This window comes from Emys orbicularis, chromosome 19, assembly GCF_028017835.1.
Source record: "Emys orbicularis isolate rEmyOrb1 chromosome 19, rEmyOrb1.hap1, whole genome shotgun sequence".
Classification (NCBI taxonomy): domain Eukaryota; kingdom Metazoa; phylum Chordata; order Testudines; family Emydidae; genus Emys; species Emys orbicularis.
In genome coordinates, this window is record NC_088701.1 from 12,821,930 (window position 1) to 12,841,241 (window position 19,312).

At 54.7% G+C, this 19,312-nt stretch overlaps 1 protein-coding gene across 1 annotated transcript in view; it reads right to left on the minus strand.

The window, feature by feature from the left end:
• Positions 1-19,312, minus strand: part of LOC135891736 (cAMP-dependent protein kinase catalytic subunit alpha-like) — a 97,892-nt gene that overhangs the window by 43,097 nt on the left and 35,483 nt on the right. The window contains exons 4-7 of the mRNA XM_065419375.1: positions 1,868-1,950; positions 964-1,090; positions 617-712; positions 378-500 (exon numbers count right to left, since the gene is read on the minus strand). Coding sequence (XP_065275447.1) covers positions 378-500; positions 617-712; positions 964-1,090; positions 1,868-1,950 — 429 coding nt within the window. The remainder of the gene's footprint in view (positions 1-377; positions 501-616; positions 713-963; positions 1,091-1,867; positions 1,951-19,312) is intronic.

A 19,312-nucleotide genomic window follows, 5' to 3' on the forward strand; every position in this document is an offset into this window, starting at 1 on the left:
GAGTCCCCATGAGAGTTACAGGGAGCATAATGGTGGTGAGGTGGGGGATGGAGTCCATGTATTGGGGAAATAGGGGGATGTGGTGAGAGAGGGTCCATGTGTGGGGGACACAATGGGGAGGATGTCCATGTGTTGGAGAACAGGGGTATGTGGCAAGGGAGGGTCTATGTGTTGGGATGCAGGGGGAATGGGGTACATGACAGGGAGGATGCCCACGTGTTGGGGATTGGGGGAGCATGGGAGGACGTGAGCATGTCGGGGGCGCAGCGTGTGAGCATCTCTCTGATCAGTCACTGAGACTTGGCACCCCCCCTTTAGCTGGCGAAACCCCCCCCCCAAAAAAATCACACAAGTGTCCCCTCCCCCAGCCCAAATACTTTGCCACAGACAATCTTCTTGTAGAGCTGAATGGGTTGGTCCGCGAAGAATGGGGGGTAACCAGCTGCCATCTCGTAGATGAGGACACCGAGGGCCCACCAGTCCACAGCCCTGTTATAACCCTGCCCATGGAAAGCAGGCCAGGATCACGCACCGAACATTTGGGGGGTGGGGGGAACCACCTGGTGGCCATGGATCAGCTAGAGATCAGGCAGGGGACAGGCCCTCCCCAGCTCACTTTGCCGAGGATGATCTCAGGGGCCAGGTATTCCGGGGTCCCACACAGAGTCCAGGTTTGGCCTTTCACCCGCTTGGCAAAACCAAAATCCATCACCTGGAGCCAAAACACAGAGAGGGGAGAAGCTGGATCAGACTGGAGGCTATGACAGCAGGAGGGGAAGGGGAGGGAGCAGATGATTGATGTATTCTGGCCATGTTACATTTCTGGGGGTGTCTTGGCTTTGGGAAGGGGATGGCAGCAGAGAGAGACTTGGGCAGGGAGCAGATCACTGCAGGGAGCCAGGAGCCAGCGTTGGGATGGGGAAGGGAAGGAGTGGGGGTGGGGGGCGGTGGGGGCAGCCTCACCTCGATGTAGCCCTGCTGGTCTATCAGGAGATTCTCTGGCTTCAGGTCTCGGTAGATGAGATCCAGCGAGTGCAGATACTCAAAGGTCAGGACGATCTGAGCAGCGTAGAACCTGGCGTGAGGTTCACTGCAATGAGGTGGGAGGAGAACGTGGGCATCCCGGGCCAGATCCGCCCCCTCTCAGCCAGCTCAGCACCCTCGGCCCCCTGCTACCCCCACCTTCACCTTCCTTATAGATCCCTGCCTCCATCTACCCTGGCAACCCCAGGCAAGATGCCCCAACTCTTCTAGGCCTGGTGGCACCATCTGCCCTAGCCAGACCACTAGCCCTAGCACACACATCCCACCCAGCATTGCTAGACCCCTGACTCCATCCAGCCTGGCAACCCAGGGCAAGCCCCTCCCTGACCAGCATCTCCCCCCTAGCCCCAACACAGGCACCCATGGACCCCCAGCTCCATCCAGCCTGGCCACATCTAGCCCTGGCATCCCTGGCCACTGACTGTGGCTAGTGCTGGCAGAAGACCTCAGCAGCCCTCCCCATGGGGAATCCCTTCCTGACCAGACCAGCTGGGGATCAGGTCACGCCCTGCAGCATGAGGATCAAAGCCAGCGTCATTGCAAATGCTGCTAGTGGATAAAAGGTCTAGTTCTCTACTGAACTAAATCCCAAATTCACAGCTGTGGAAACAGTGGCACAGAGTGATTCTCCCCCCTTCCCACAAGGAGTGAATGGCAGAGGCAGGAATAGGACCCAGGAGTCCCGATTCCCAGTCCCTCTGCTCTAAGTGCTAGATCCCATTGTCCTCCCTGAGCCAGGGAGACAACCCAGGAGTCTAAGCGTCACCCAGCTCTAACCATTAGGGACACTGTCCCCAACATCGGCTCCCATGGCAATGCTCACCTGAACCTCCCGATCCGCCATAGGTGGGAGAACATCTCCCCGCCCGGGATGTATTCCATCACCATGTACAGATTGGAGTTATCCTAGAAGGAAATGCAGCAGCAATGGAGTGCAAGGGGCAGGGCCGGCTCCAGGGTTTTGGCCGCCCCAAGCAGCCAGACAAACAAACAAACAAACAAAAAAGCCGCGATCGGGATCGCGATCTGCGGCGGCAATTCGGCGGGAGGTCCTTCGCTCCAAGCAGGAGTGAGGGACCGTCCGCCGAATTGCCGCCGAACAGCTGGACGTGCCGCCTCTCTCAGAAGTGGGCACCCCAAGCATCTGCTTGGTAAGCTGGTGCCTGGAGCCGGCCCTGGCAAGGGGGCCCCCCGTCAGCGCCTGTGACACCAGGATGAAACTGTTCCCCACACCCCTGCTCCGTTATTAGCCCCATCCCTTTCAAGGCGCTAACTACACACGTCTCAAGGGAGCCTGATGCACTGGCCTGGCTTCCACATAGCACACAATGCAGTACACCCTCTGTCTGGGAGATAACAGCCTACTACTGCCGCCAGCTGCTGCTGTTACTCCTTTAGCTCAAGGGCCAGAGGGGCTGAGCTGTGGTGCCGAAGGTCCCAGGCACACACCTGCAGAGGGAGTTGCTGCACAGACACGGCTGGGGAATAGACTCACTAATGAGAGGGCGCGAGCTTTATTTGCTTGGAGTATTTAGTGCTAGAGCCCTAGAAAATCCAACCCCTCCCCACACCTCTGGTCTAGGGGCAGGGACGGGCAGGCCCAAGAGGGATTTCCCAGCTGCGACGTCTATGATCAAAGGGGAAACCCAACCTGCCGCCAGGTTGGACACCCCAAAGGAGCAAAAGCAGGAAGTTAAACTTCTCAAAAGCAGAGTGTGAAATTGACCAGGCTGGCTTCATCCTCCCTCGCGGCTGCAAAGTCAAAGAGCAGCCTCCGAAGTAACTCCGCTGAGCCCAACAAAGCCATTCCACTAGTGAGACCCTACCAGGCTCAGTGGTGAGAACATGAGCACTAAGCACCCGCGCACGTGCCAGCGGAGACCACTGCCCCTGCCCTCGAGCCCAGGGTCAATTTCCAGCTAGCCCTGGAGAGAGGGTCCAGGCGGGGCATGGGCTGAGCACCCCATGCTGTATGGTCGGAGGCCTTTTTCTGTAGCCAGATTAGGAGAGCAGGAGCCAAGAAGCAGAATGTCACATCCTCACATTCCATCTAAATTATATCAGAACAATGTAATACCGGGCTGGTAAGAAGGCTCCTGTCCTAATAGTGCCCAGCATCACCAGGCAAAGAAACAGATCTTAGGATGCTCAAAGGAATCACTTTGCAGCAGTGTGAGTGTGAAATCTCTACCTCTTGATTGTTTTCCCTTGCTGGTCCCCACTTCTCTATTGTTTATCTGTCTGGTTCTTTGATAGTTTCTGTTACATAACTAATTTTGCCAGGTGTACATCAGCTAAGGTGGTGGTGTACGACTGGGTAAAGAATTGTTTCACACTATGTTCGGATTGGTCAGAGAATTATTTTGTAATACTTCAGTAAAATGATTGGTTAAGGTAGAGCTAAGCAGGACTCAAGTTTCACTATATAAACTGGGGTCCAAAAGGAAGTTCTGGGGAACCAACTCCAGGACACAGCCCAGCATCAGCACTGCCAGACCTCAACACCCTGCCAATGACACCATGCAGAAGCTGGAGTCCCAGGATGACCTGATCCTGACTGGCCAGCAGGAAAAGTTCGTCTGCCTTATTGGGAGTGATGGGCATTGTATGAGTAGTGTGTGTATTCTGTTCTGGTAACTGTGACGAAGTGGGGGGGGGGGGTTCTTGTTTTTTTTCAATGGTTTGCATGCAGAGGGGGTGGGACACAATTTCCCTGGGTGTTACTGGTTTAAGGAGGTGATGGGAGAGGGAGTTTGTTGTTACAGAGGACTGGGGACGAAACATGGGACCCCGGCCAATGGCCTGGAGAATGGATACCCCAGCGACTGGTGACCAGGAGTCCCAGCTTGGGAGTCACAGCTGATTCTGGCCAGTGGGAAGACAATGGGCTGTGAAGAGAGGACCCCGGGACCTGAACAAGTGGTTCCAGCCAGAGGACAGAAGAAAGGAGAGGCGGCCCAAGCGACCCTGTTTACCTGGAGAGAAGACAATGGACAGAGGCGGGGCTTGGAGGAGGTGATATCGGATGCCCAGCTGGGAAGCAGGGGGGCTCGGGACTGGAGAGGGAGAGCAGGCAGAGCCCACCTGGATGCAGGGGAGACTTGGATGTGCTGTGCTGAGGGAGGGCAGGCCCGAGGGCCCTGAGAGTTTCCTATGCTGTGTTCAGACGCTCAGTAAACCCTCCTGTTTTACACTGGCTGAGAGTGGCTCCAGTCTAGAGAACAGGGTTGCATTATTCCCTCTGGGAGGGGAGGCCTTGGGGGTCCAGAGCAAGTGGACTCCCTGAGGGGGTCCACGGCGAGAGACAGGTGTGCTAAAGCTCAGAGAGGCGCGGTTCCAGGGGCTGGAGGGGCTTAACCCCCAAGAGAAAGTGGACCCCCGAGAAGGGCTGTCACACTGAAGGGGGTTTCCCCCAGGGACTGCACGGACCAAGAGTGGGCAGGACCTGTGAGTCCATGACAGTAACTGTTAATAAACAGAGGTTAAGGATATTTCTGTGTGAGGCTCTTTCACTGGGAAAGACCCTGCAAACCCGCAGAGTGTGAGGTGACGCCCTGAGCCCACGAAGGGTGAAGCTAGGTGCCTAAATTAAGAGGGTTACGCCTTGAGCCCCAGGAGCAGGGTAAAGGTGGGTGCCCTAGAGCGTGAGGGGAACGAAGCCTGAACCCTGCTGTCTCTAAGGGGACGAAGGAAGCTCAGCCCATCCTGGTCTCCCTGCTCAGGCAGTTCTGGTCTGCGTGACATGGGCCTTCCTGACCCTCTACCAACTAAACAGGCCCCAACACCCTAGTGGTACCTTGATGGGGCCCAGTCAGCACGTACCAGGCCAGATTCCTAGCTCAGCGGGGTAAATCCAGAGCAGTCACATTGATTTCAACAAAGTTCTCCCACATTTACATCCGCGGATTCAGGTATTTATTTTACGCTGTCATAGGAGAATCGATTGGCTCAGCGAGCCAGCCTGTGTAACAGAAGCCGCTGGGTCCACTGCTACTGTGTCACCCAAGAGCTACACAGCTCAGTCCCAGGCAGCCGGCACGGAGCAGGGGTGACATTTCCATTGTAGCAGCTTCTACAGACAAGGGGCTAGAGATCAAAGCTATTTAACCCTACAACGATGAGGGCCCCCAAGAAAACGACTCTGCCAGCACTGCCTGCTGCTAACACGCCCATCACCCTAGCCTCCGGGCTCCCGCAGCCTCCTCTGAGCTGACGACAGTTCATTGCTACAACCCATTAACCTCAGGCTGACAGACGGGTCTCCCTTCAGAGCCAGCCCCTCTTTAATCAAGCCAGCCACAGGGGGTGCTGTGGAGCTCAAAGGCACAACTATCTTTGCTCTCCCCCCTACACACAGGGTGTAGCTCACAGGCCCCAAGATCCAGGTTCAGAGAAGAGGGTCCAAGCCCCATCGCCGGGCATAGGCACCAACTCAGTGGGTGCTCTGGGACTGGAGCACCCACGGGGAAAAATTAGTGGGTGCTCTGCACCCACTGGCAGCAGTCAACTGTTGAAAAGGCCCGTGGGGGCCAGCGGGCCCCATCAGCTGTTCGGTGGGGCTCGGGGGGGACCGATCAGCAGTTTTTTGCAGAGCAGGGAGCAGCTGCCGATCAGGTGTTTCCGGCTCTGATCTGCTGTGCTGATCAGCTGTGGCCAAAACAGCTCTTTGCGGCAGGGCTGTTTAGCTGTTTTTTTGGCCACCAGCCAATCAGTAATGGGGACTCTCCTCCTGGGGCAGGGGCTGAATGACCCCACCCCCACGGGTGCCGCCCCCCCTAAGATGAATCCTGAAAATAGTGCCCTGGTGTGATGGTCACTCTGTGCTGTTCATGTGAATCCTGCATTTTTGTATGCTGTGTTGTTGTAGCCCTGTTCCCAGGAAATTAGAGACAAGGTGAGTGAGGTAATATCTTTTATTGGAGGAACTTTTGTTGGTGAGAGAGAGAGAGAGAGACAAGTTTTGGAGCTTTCACAGAGTTCTTATTCCTGAAAAAGAGTTCTGTGAAAGCTCCAAAGCTTGTCTCTCTCACCAACAGAAGCTGGTCCAATAAAAGATATTACCTCATCCACCTTTTTTCTCTAATGTGAATAGCCTCCCTCCAAAACTGGCAGAGGTGCTTGGAGGAGGGGGCGGAGAGGAGCGAGCAGTGGGCAGGCGGGAAAAGGGGCAGAGCGGGGGTGGGGCCTAGGGAGGGGGTGGAGCAGGGGTGGGGTCTTGGGAGGGGGGCCTCGGGAGGGCACCCACCTGCAAACCCAAAAGTCAGCACCTATGTCGCCGGGGCCTGAATTTTAGCTTTCACAGAAACTCCATCAGGAGGAAATGATCCCACGAGATGGTCTCAAAGTCTCCACAAAGCCAATTGTGCGTGAAGTTAGGACTTCCCCTGAGACTCCCCTGCAAGCCAGACCCAGGGCCGGCTCCAGGCACCAGGCAACCAAGCTGGTGCTTGGGGCGGCACCTGGAGGGGGGCGGCGCGGCGCTCGGGCTGCCGGGGAGAGCGGGGCCACAGCCGGGCTCGCCGCCCTCCCCCCGGCGCTCTGGCCGCCCTCCCCCCCCCCGCGCCCTCCCCCCGGCTGCCGGGGGGAGAGCGGTGAGCCCCTGCTGGGGCTCGCCGCCCTGCGCTCTGGCCGCTGGGGGGAGAGCCGAGCCCCGGCCGGGGCTCGCCGCCCTCCCCCCCGGCGCCCTCCCCCCGGCCGCCAGGGGGAGAGCGGAGCCCCCGCCGGGGATCACCGCCCTCCTCCCAGGGCTCCGGTCACCCTCCCCCCCGGCACCCTCCCGCCGGGGGGAGAGCAGAGCCCTCGCCGGGGCTCGCCGCCCTCCTCCCAGGGCTCCGGCTGCCCTCCCCCCCGGCGACCTCCCCCCCGGCGACCTCCCCCCGGCCGCCGCGGGGAGAGCAGAGCCCCCGCCGGGGCTCGCCGCCCTCCCCCTGGGGCTCCGGCCGCCCTCCCCTCCCCCCCCGCGGGGGGGTGGGGGGGGGGGGCGGCCGGAGGCTTTTTTGCCTGGGGCGGCAAAAAAGCTAGAGCCGGCCCTGGCCAGACCTCATGCCCTAGGGCCAGCGCAAGGGAGCTGGAAACTGAAACTGACTAGGAACGAAAGCAAAACTGAGTGTGGGGGGGGAAGTATCACTGTTCAAAACCTGGAGTCAAAAGCAGAACAGAAGAGACTGAAAAAGGGGATTTCAAAGAAGCAGCCGTGTTAGTCTGTGTAGCGGGGTGGTTACCCTGCTCCTGCCCTGAACGGCTTAAGACAGCCCTGGGAGTGGGCTGTGGCAGGGGAAAGGCTGGGCTGATTGGAAAGCAGCCACAGCTGTGGCTGGCTTAATGAGGGCCCAGCTGGCCCTTATAAGAGGGCTGGGACCAGCAGCCAAGACACACTCTCTCTAACTTCATTGAGAGAGAAGGATCTGGCTGCCTGGGAAGCTGAGGTGGGTACCTAGGGCAGAGGGAGCTGGGGAGCTCCAGCCTAGCAGAGCTGCAGGCCAAGATGAGGTCCACGAAAGGGTACTAGGGCTGCAGAGGGGCAGCCCAGACCTAGGCAGAGTCAGCTGGTCTGACCCCCCTTGCTGATGATGAGTGGTACAGACTGCAGTCTGCCCCAGTAAGCAGAGGCTAGATGATGACTGACAGTTGCCACTGAGGCAAGGGAGGGATAGGGGGTGGGGGTTCCCTGGGGAGGGGAGACCCAGACTAAGGGAGTACTGCCAGGGGGCAGAACCCTCATGTAGAAGGGCACCAGGGTCCAGGAGGGACATGGGGCCAGCGGCAGGCGAGACGGCAGCTGGCAGAGGGGGCTCCTAGCTGAAAAGAGCTAATTCCCTGGACAACCAGCAGGAGGCGCCACAGCGGTGAGTAACGCGCACTGTCAGTCTGTATTTGCAAAAAGAACAGGAGTACTTGTGGCACCTTAGAGACTAATAAATTTATTAGTCTCTAAGGTGCCACAAGTACTCCTGTGTGGGGTGTGTGTGGCGCTTTTTTTTTTTTTTTTTTTTTTTTTTTTTTAAAGGGGAATGATCCAAACTGATTTTTTTCTTAGCTCCAAACCTGATCCCAGACGTCACGCCAGGAATGTTTGTTCTCAAGATACAAGAGACTCAGACTGTGCCCTTCGACCCCTTCAGCACAGTTTTGGTTTTAAATAAGAAATGAATCAAGGGGATTTGGGGGGGGGGGGGGGGGAGACATAACCCAGGGCCGGGGTGGCAAGCAAAGGACACCTACCTTGAAAGAATACTCTCATTTGATGAGTAATGGAAAGTTGATGGCCTGGAGGATCTGCTTCTTGTTGAAGGTGTGCTCAATTTGTTTGAGCTTCACTACCTGGGAGAGAAAAGGAAATAGCAACATCAGATCTTCCTCTGCTGGCGCAGCACCCCCTGCGCCTCCCACACACTCCCCTCTCCTGCATCCCCACACAGGGTTCAGCTCCAAATCCCTCCCCCGCACTGGGGATTCCATGGCCTCAAGCCAGGTCTCCGTGGCAGCCCCCAGCGTCTCACCTTCTGTTTATCCAGGATCTTCATGGCATAGTGATTCCCAGTCTCTTTGTGTTTCACCAGCCTCGCCCTCCCAAATGAGCCCGTGCCCAGGGTCTTGATTCGATCAAACTGGCCTTGTTCTGGAAGGGGGAAATAAATGTGATGGGGGGGCCTAGACTGGTCCTGGGGGCATCGGGAAGGAACCTGCCCAGGACAGTAGGATTTGCACTGCAAGACTGGAGGGGTCTTTAATGACCATGAGGGGTCAGAGCTTCTGTTTTTATAGCTCACCAGAAAGGCAGCCCCTCCAGGGTCAGCACTGACTGACAGGAGAGTGCCTCTTACTGAGCCCCCCACTCCCTGCAGCACAGCACCCCCTAGCACAGCACGGGGGTTGTTCTTGAGAACATTGATATGAAGAATTGGCCCTGTCAACACTGGTTCTCCACCCTTCTCTTCATGTGTCATTATATAATGCCTGCATCTGTAACTTTCACTCTGAAGAAGTGAGGTTTTTTAGCCACAAAAGCGTATGTCCAAATAAATCTGTTAGTCTTTAAAGTGCCACCAGATTCCTTTTGTTTTTGTGGATACAGACTAACACGGCTACCCCCAATTGATATGAAGAAGTAGATGTCACATTTCACCACCAGAGGGCGCCAAAGGAAACCACTACATTTTTAATGAGACTTACAGTGGATTTGGGGCACAGTGTATAACCCGGTATCTTATGTCAGCCAGCAGGTGGCGCTGAGAGCCACATGTCCCCCGTCACTCATAGACTCTGTCATCACGTTCTGTGTTGTCTTCTCCGGAGCGCAGTGCGGCCAGTTCCACACGCTGCAGCAGGACCGCCACAGCTGACCCCACCTACCCCTTGTCTCTGCTGTCCCAGAGGGAGTTGCTGTTCAGAGGGCGTTGAAATGGAGACTCACTTCCTGGGGACAGGAAAGGAAAAGCCCTGGGAGTGAGGAGTCTGGGGGTTTAGGTGCCATGTCCCGTGTGTTCCCAGGGGGCATCAGGCGTGTCAACCTCTCCCAGGTCAGGGGGCTGCAGTACTCTCAGAGGGGGAGTCCTTTACAAAGGGCATCCACTGAGGCCGACTCGGACAAACTGGAGAAGTGATCTGAAGTAAATAGGATGAAATTCAAGAACGACAAATGCAAAGTACTCCACTTAGGAAGGAACAATCAGGTGCACACATACAAAATGGGAAATGAATGCGGAAAGGGATCTGAGGGTCATAGTGGACCACAAGCTAAATATGAGCGAACAGTGTAACACTGTTGCAAAAAAAAAAAAAAAAAAAAAAAAAAAAAATTATTATGGGATGTATTAGCAGAAGTATTGTAAGCAAGACAAGAAATATTTTTTCTGCTCTCCTCCATGCTGATTAGGCCTCAACTGGAGTATTGTGTCCAGTTCTGGCACCACATTTCAGGAAAGATGTGGACAAATTAGAGAGAGTCCAGAGGGGAGCAACAAAAATGATTAAAGATCTAGAAACATGAGCTATGAGGGAAGATTGAAAAAATTAGGTTTGTTTAGTCTGGAGAAGAGAAGACTGAGAGGGGACATGATAACAGTTTCCAAGTAGATAAAAGGTTGTTGCTAGGAGGAGGGAGAAAAATTGTTCTTCTTAACCTCTGAGGATAGGACAAGAAGCAAGGGGCTTAAACTGCAGCAAGAGCAGTTTAGGGTGGGCATTAGGAAAAACTTCTTAACTGTCAGGGTGGTTAAGCATTGGAATAAATTGCCTAGGGAGGTTGTGGAATCTCCATCACTGGGAGATTTTTAAGCGCAGGTTGGATAAACACCTGTCAGGGATGGTCTAGATAATACTTAGTCCTGCCATGAGTGCAGGGGACTGGACTAGATGGCCTCTCAGGAAAACGATGAACTCAACAACAAACTTTTCAGCAGACTGGGAAAGGCCTGGAGTAAAGGGAGAGAAGCGAGGGAGTTCTCTGCGATAGGAGAACACCTGTCAAACAGAAAAGTAAGATCTAGAAGCCGGTGATCAGGCCTGCACTTTTGTATGGCTCTGAAAGCCAGGACTGAGGAAGAGCCAGGAGCTATTCTTGAAGACGGAGGAAGTGAAAAATGTTAAGATGGATGCTTGGAGTTACAAGGACGGACCATGTTTGAAACGAGCGAATTAGGGCAAGAGTGAAAGTAGGACCAATTATAGAAAAGTTGAGGGAACCAGGCTCAGATGGTGTGGGCATGTGACAAGAAGGTCAGAAGAACAAACAAGAAACAAGGTGCTAAACATAGATGCAGAAGATAAGAGGAGTGGGAGACCCCAAACTAGATGGGTGGCTGTCATACAAAAGGATCTGATGAGCTGTGGAGTTTCCGAGGAACTGCTTCAAGACAAACTGGAATGGAGAAGGACTTGAACAGCTGATTGCATGTAGATGGGATGAGCCTAGAAGGATGAGGAGGATTGAGTCCCAGCAATGAAAGGAACAAACACAGTATTGCCCTGATCTTGGATGGGGTTTACAGGGGTCACCGTAATACCAACAGCAAAGGTTTTTGTCTGGGAATTTCCATATTGGTGGTAAAAACAGAGGGCAAAATCCCCAACAAATGAATGATGGGTTCAAATGTACCTGCAGAGAGAAATTCCTGCACGTCTCTTTGATTCCCTCAAACTCAGCACTGGAGTTAAAGCTTGGGACTTGGAGCGATGGGAAGAGAGGAGCAGACGTTAGAGCTTTCATATCAGATTTTCATATCAACTCACTCCTGCCTGGGGGAAAATCCCCTTCTCTTCCCCGCCCCGATGGCTGCTCTCTGTCCACTTGCCAGTCCTGCGCTGCCAATAGTTTAACATGCGACTGCTACAAAACTCCCTCCCTTCCTCCCTGTCTCACTTTGTGTCTCTCTCCCCTCCATTTACACTCCGCTTTCGTGTCCCTCCTGCTCCTGTCTCTGAGATTTCTTCACGTGAGAGACCTGCTAGGTACAGACGCCTCTGCCCACTGGGGAGAACCCACCTTTACACGTGGTTTGGTTCTGGATGCAGGTCCCGGTGGAAGGGATTTGGCCGGCTGGGCAGGCACACTGGTATCTCCCTTCAGTGTTGTTGCACTGGGCTCTCTCTGTCCCCCTCACTCCATCCCTGCAGCAGCAGGCCTGGAAGGGGGGCAATGAGCCCCTGGGGCTGCCCCCCCCACACCTAGGAGACGGGGGTGAAGAACTGAGATTCCCAGAGGTGGGGGGGTCAGGGGCAGATGTGCAGGCTGCAAGGAGCAGAACTGATTGCTGGGCTGGGTGAGGGGCACAGAATTAATTCACGCGAATGTGGGGCGGTTGGTGGAGAAGCTGGAGGCTCCACGCCATCAGCAGCCAGAGAGCTCCTGCTGCGGGACCAGAACCACTGTATCCTACCCAGGGGAGAGCGGGCAGCGTGGGAACCGCCACCAGCACACGGGGGAGGGGGGCTTCATAAGTCAAAAGACAGACCAGAAACATGAGATCATCTTTTTAGAAGAAAAAAAAAATCCCATAATTTTTGGGCCAATCTATTGATTGTGGGGGTCTGACTCGTGATCTCTGAACTCCTGGGATTGGTGACACTGAGATTCCCACCCAGAGGACTTGGCCGCCACCCTCTCTGCTCCCTGCCAGCCAGCCCCTGCCTGTGCAGACCCTCCCACACTCTATGAGCAGGAGGGTGAATGACCCTGGAGGCACCCCCTACCGATTGCAGGGGGCGTGGTCTGTCGGTCAGTCTGTCTGCTCCATCTAACCCCCCCATTCTATTCTCCTTTCTTCCCTGCTACGTGCAGTGCCCCAATCCCTGTGGCACAACCCCTCCCCCACCCCCAGATCAGGGGGGCCCAACCTTTTCCAGACCAGGACCCTGCGATCCCCTCCCTGCAGCAGCCCTGACACAGCAGGGTTAAGGCGGGGGCCCGATCAGCCAGTTAAGCTGCAAAGGGGAAGTGACTTAGGCTGCGTGCAGGGCTCTAGCTAGAAGGAAGCTCGCCTGGGAGGGGACAGGGCCCAAGGGCTGGGCCCAGTGGTGGGGGCCTGAGGCGAGGGGGGCTAGGAAGGCCCAAGGTGGGGCTAGGAGCCCCAGAGGAAGGGTTTCGCTAGCAGGCATAGGAGAGAGGGGTCTGACTTTGAAAGGCTCCCCCAGAATGGGGATCACAGCGTGACCTGGCCGGATGGCCGAGACACGGGGCAGCCGCGACTCCGGGAACTGCAATGGTGGAAGAGAAGAAAGGGGGCGCTGAACTGGAGCTAATTGCCAGAAGGGGGCACCACGCTCAGCGTTACAGACCCCAGCCCGATGGGTCCCCTCCCCGTCCGGGATACACCCAGCACTGCCCCTCCCAAGGAACACTAGGAGAAGGGTGGGTGGGCTGCGCCCAGGGGAGTGCAGGGGAATTGGGTGGTGTCCCTTTAAACTAGTTTGTTTGCCTCTGGCGGCCCTCAGGGGGGTCTATGGCAGAAGCCCGCAGACCCCGACATGCGGCCAGTGCACCCACCTGTACTGACCTGGGCAACGGGAGTCCCAGGACCCAGGTGACCGGTGTCCTGAGTATTCAACAGTCAAAGGCTGGATTCACAGCTACACTGAGGCCCTGCTGGGCCATTCTGGCAGCGTAATGGTCTCTGACAATCCCCCGATCCTGTGCAGGGGCCTCCCCAGCCAGCCTGGAGCTGGTGTAAGGGCCCTGCACCCACCCTCCCACCAGCCTGTCATAGAGGGTGGATCGGGGCATGGCCGTAGTACCCTGCGCTGTAGCTATTCTCAGCACCCTGGGGCCCATAGGGGGCAGATCAGGGGCATGGCTGGGGCACCCGACGCTTTGACTATTCCCTGCTCCCCAGGGCCAATAGGGGGCAGAGTGCACTGTGCTATATCTATGTATTTTATCAATACATTAGAAGCAAGAGGAAAACCAAAGACAGGGTAGGCCCACTGCTTAGTGAAGAGGGAGAAACAGTAACAGGAAACTTGGAAATGGCAGAGATGCTTAATGACTTCTTTGTTTCGGTCTTCACCGAGAAGTCTGAAGGAATGCCTAACATAGTGAATGCTAATGGGAAGGGGGTAGGTTTAGCAGATAAAATAAAAAAAAGAACAAGTTAAAAATCACTTAGAAAAGTTAGATGCCTGCAAGTCACCAGGGCCTGATGAAATGCATCCTAGAATACTCAAGGAGCTAATAGAGGAGGTATCTGAGCCTCTAGCTATTATCTTTGGAAAATCATGGGAGACGGGAGAAATTCCAGAAGACTGGAAAAGGGCAAATATAGTGCCCATCTATAAAAAGGGAAATAAAAACAACCCAGGAAACTACAGACCAGTTAGTTTAACTTCTGTGCCAGGGAAGATAATGGAGCAAGTAATTAAGGAAATCATCTGCAAACACTTGGAAGGTGGTAAGGTGATAGGGAACAGCCAGCATGGATTTGTAAAGAACAAATCATGTCAAACCAATCTGATAGCTTTCTTTGATAGGATAACGAGTCTTGTGGATAAGGGAGAAGCTGTGGATGTGGTATACCTAGACTTTAGTAAGGCATTTGATACGGTCTCGCATGATATTCTTATCGACAAACTTGGCAAATACAATTTAGATGGGGCTACTATAAGGTGGGTGCATAACTGGCTGGATAACCGTACTCAGAGAGTTGTTATTAATGGTTCCCAATCCTGCTGGAAAGGTATAACGAGTGGGGTTCCGCAGGGGTCTGTTTTGGGACCGGCTCTGTTCAATATCTTCATTAACGACTTAGATATTGGCATAGAAAGTACGCTTATTAAGTTTGCGGATGATACCAAACTGGGAGGGATTGCAACTGCTTTGGAGGACAGGGTCATAATTCAAAATGATCTGGACAAATTGGAGAAATGGTCTGAGTTAAACAGGATGAAGTTTAACAAAGACAAATGCAAAGTGCTCCACTTAGGAAGAAAAAATCAGTTTCACACATACAGAATGGGAAGAGACTGTCTAGGAAGGAGTACGGCAGAAAGGGATCTAGGGGTTATAGTGGACCACAAGCTAAATATGAGTCAACAGTGTGATGCTGTTGCAAAAAAAGCAAACATGATTCTGGGATGTATTAACAGGTGTGTTGTGAGCAAGACACGAGAAGTCATTCTTCCGCTCTACTCTGCTCTGGTTAGGCCTCAGCTGGAGTATTGTGTCCAGTTCTGGGCACCGCATTTCAAGAAAGATGTGGAGAAATTGGAAAGGGTCCAGAGAAGAGCAACAAGAATGATTAACGGTCTTGAGAACATGACCTGTGAAGGAAGGCTGAAAGAATTGGGTTTGTTTAGTTTGGAAAAGAGAAGACTGAGAGGGGACATGATAGCAGTTTTCAGGTATCTAAAAGGGTGTCATAAGGAGGAGGGAGAAAACTTGTTCACCTTAGCCTCTGAGGATAGAACAAGAAGCAATGAGCTTAAACTGCAGCAAGGGAGGTCTAGGTTGGACATTAGGAAAAAGTTCCTAACTGTCAGGGTGGTTAAACACTGGAATAAATTGCCTAGGGAGGTTGTGGAATCTCCATCTCTGGAGATATTTAAGAGTAGGTTAGATAAATGTCTATCAGGGATGGTCTAGACAGTATTTGGTCCTGCCATGCGGGCAGGGGACTGGACTCGATGACCTCTCGAGGTCCCTTCCAGTCCTAGAGTCTATGAATCTATGAATCATACATGAGGCCCCTTCCCAGGCTCAGGGGGCACTAGCAGCCCAGATGCTGCATCCTGGGGACTCATAGCCTTTAAGGTCAGAAGGGACCATTATGATCATCTAGTCTGACCTCCTGCACAACGCAGGCCACAGAATCTCACCCACCCACTCCCGTAACAAACCCCTAACCTATGCCTGAGTTATTGAAGTCCTCAAATCATGGTTTAAAGACCTCAAGGTGCAGAGAATCCTCCAGCAAGTGACCCATGCCCCACGCTGCAGAGGAAGGCGAAAAACCTCCAGGGCCTCTGCCAATCAGCCCTGGAGGAAAATTCCTTCCTGACCCCAAATATGGCGATCAGCTAAACCCTGAGCATGTGGGCAAGACTCACCAGCCAGCACCCAGGAAAAAACGGTTACTCACCTTTTTGTAACTGTTGTTCTTCGAGATGTGTTGTTCATGTCCATTCCAAGCAGGTGTGTGCGCGCCGCGTGCACGCCAGCCGGAAGATTTTACCATAGCAGTGTCCGTAGGGTCAGCTTCGGCGCCCTCTGGAGTGACGCCTTTATGGCGCTGTATATAGGGGCCAGCCGACCCCCCACCGCCTCAGTTCCTTCTTGCTGGCACTCCGACAGAGGGGCAGGAGGGTGGGACATGAACAACACATCTCGAAGAACAATAGTTACAAAAAGGTGAGTAACCGTTTTTTCTTCTTTGAGTGATTGTTCATGTCCATTCCAAGCAGGTGACTCACAAGCCTGAACCTAGGCGGTGGGGTCAGAGGTCACTGCCCACTGGAGTACTGCGCGGCCAAAGGCTGCATCATCTCTGGCCTGGCGCATGATGGCATAGTGCGCCGTAAAAGTGTGGATTGAGGACCACGTGGCCACTCTACAAATTTCCTGCGTCGGGACCTGTGCCAGGAACGCAGCGGAGGAGGCCTGCGCTCTTGTTGAGTGGGCCGTGATAGGCGGGGCCGGTATGTTAGCCCGACGGTAGCATTCTCAGATGCAGGTTTTGATTCAAGAGGCGATCCGCTGTGACGAGACCGGGAGCCCTTTCATCCTGTCAGCCACAGCAACAAAAAGTTGGGTTGATTTCCTCAAGGGTTTAGTCCTTTCAGTGTAGAATGCCAGGGCCCTGCGAACGTCCAGGGAGTGCATCCTATGCTCCTTAGTGGAGGAGTGTGGCTTCGGATAGAAGACCGGGAGAAAAATGTCTTGACACATGTGAAACTGGGAGACCACCTTCGGAAGAAACGCAGGGTGCGGCCTGAGTTGGACCTTGTCTTTGTAGAAGACCGTGTATGGAGGCTCTGATGTCAGTGCTCTGAGATCCGAGACTCTCCTGGCCAATGTGATAGCCACTAGAAACGCGACCTTATACGAAAGATATAACAGCGAGCACGAAGCCAGAGGCTTGAAAGGTGGCCCTGTGAGGGTGGACAGGACCAAATTGAGGTCCCAAGCCGGGACTGGTTGACGAGTATGCGGGAACAGTCTGTCCAGGCCCTTGAGGAAGCGACCAACCAATGGGTTTGCAAAGACTGAGCTACCTCCCTCTCCAGGGTGGAACGCTGAGATAGCCGCCAAGTGGACTCGAACCGAAGAGCGGGAGAGTCCTAGTTGTCTCAGATGAAGCAAATAGTCCAGTATGAGAGGGATCGGGGCGAGCAAAGGAGCCTGTCCCTGCTGTTCGGCCCAGATGGAGAAGCGCTTCCACTTGGACATGTACGTGGTCCTGGTGGAGGGTTTTCTACTACTGAGAAGGACCTGCCTCACCTGATGAGAGCATTGCATCTCCACAGGGTTTAGCCATGGAGCATCCAGGCTGTGAGGTGGAGCGACTCTAGGTTCGGGTGACGTAGGCGACCCCGATCCTGTGTGATCAAGTCTGGGAGCAGGGGCAGCCTGAGGGGCGCCCGTATGGGCATGTGCAGGAGCAACGTGTACCAGTGTTGGCGCGGCCAGGCTGGCGCTATCAGGATGACACGAGCATGATCCCTGCGAGCCTTGAGGATTACCCTGTGAACCATGGGAATCGGGGGAAAAGCGTAAAGTAGGCCGTCCTCCCAGGAGAGGAGGAAGGCATCCGTCAGGGACCCCGGACTGTGTCCCATGAGGGAGCAGAATTGCTGACACTTCCTGTTCTCTCTCGAGGCAAACAGGTCTATCTGGGGATGGCCCCAGAGCCGGAAAATTGAGAGTACTACATCCCGGCGGATAGACCACTCGTGACCGTCGAACAAGCGGCTGAGAGCGTCCGCCAGCCCGTTCTGCTTCCCCGGTAGGTAAGATGCTGTCAGGTGAATTGCATTCTGTACACAAAAGTCCCATAACTCGAGGGCTTCCTGGCACAGGGGAGAGGAGCGTGCACCACCCTGTTTGTTGATATAGAACATCGCTGGTGTGTTGTCCGTAAGGACAGAAACACACCTGCCTGCTAGGTGGGGTTTGAAGGTCATGCATGCCAGACGCACCGCTCGTAACTCCCTGACGTTGATGTGTAAAGAAAGGTCCTCTCGTGACCAAAGACCTTGGGTTCTGAGGTTCCCCAGATGCGCTCCCCACCCCAGATCCAACGCGTCCGTTACCAGGGATAGAGAAGGCTGGGGGCTGAGAAAGGGTACTCCCGCGCAGACCTCCCGTGGGTCGAGCCACCAGTGGAGGGAATCCATCACCGGTCGAGGGAGCGTTACTACTGAGTCTAGGGAGTCCCTGGCCGGCCGGTACACCTTCGCCAACCAGGACTGGAGCGGGCGCAGTCTGAGCCTGGCGTGGCCCACCACATAGGTACACGCCGCCATGTGACCCATTAACTTGAGGCAATTTCTTGCTGTAGTGGTAGGGTAACATTGGAGACCGAGAATAATGTTGGACATGGTCTGGAACCTGGTCTCTGGGAGGTACGCTTTGGCGTGTGTCGAGTCCAGAACCGCCCCTATAAATTCTATTCTTTGGGTTGGAGATAGTGTGGACTTGGCCTCGTTCAGTAGGAGGCCGAGCTCGAGAAAAGTCTTCCTGATGAAGACCACCTGAGCCTACACCTGTTCCTTGGCATGGCCCTTGATGAGCCAATCGTCCAGGTAGGGAAACACCTGAATTCCCTGCTTGCGCAGGAAGGTTGCCATGACTGCCATGCACTTTGTGAAGACCCTTGGGGCTGCTGACAGTCCGAAGGGTAGAACTATAAACTGAAGATGGGTGTTGCCTATGACGAATCTGAGGTAATGCCTGTGCTGAAGGATTATTGCGATATGAAAGTATGCGTCCTTTAAGTCGAGGGCGGCATACCAGTTTCCTGGATCCATGGAAGGTATGATGGAGGATAGGGAGACCATGCGGAACTTGAGCTTTTTTACAAACTTGTTTAGACGCCGCATGTCCAGAATAGGTCTGAGGCCCCCTTTCGCTTTCGGTATTAGGAAATAGCGGGAATAGAAGCCCCTGCCCCTGGACTCCTGAGGAACTTCCTCCACTGCCCCTGCTGCGAAGAGGGACTGCACTTCCTGAATTAGAAGTTGCTCGTGAGAGGGGTCCCTGAAGAGGGACAGGGAGGGGGGCTGGTGGGGCGGGAGGGAGGAGAACTGGATAGAATATCCCCTCTCTACCGTGCGGAGTACCCAAATGTCCGATGTGATTCGGGCCCAAGCACGATAGAAAGGGGACAGACGTGACAAAAAGGTAGGGTTGGACGGATCCAGAGTTGTGACCGGTAGGTCGTCCCTGACCGTCCCATCAAAATGGGGGCCTAGGCCCCGGTGGTGGCCTTGGTTGGGCAGATGACGGGCCGGAGGGCTGTTGTTGCTGCCTCCTTCTGCCGGTCTTGGCCCGCCTGCGCAATGCGTCCGTGCGGTTCTGAGGTTGGTACAGCCGCGGGGCCTGAGGCGGCCTGAACTGCCTATGTTGGGTAACTGGGGTGTGTAAGCCCAGCGATGGAAGGGTAGCCCTCGAGTCCTTTAGGCTATGCAGCCTCTTATCTGTCTTTTCAGAGAAGAGCAGGGGGAGGACGTGGATGGTCTGTTGGACCTCATGTGGAAGGCCTGAGAGCTGAAGCCAGGCTCCCCGCCTCATGACCAGCCCAGTTGCCAATGTACGAGAGGCTGCATCCGCCTGGAGGGA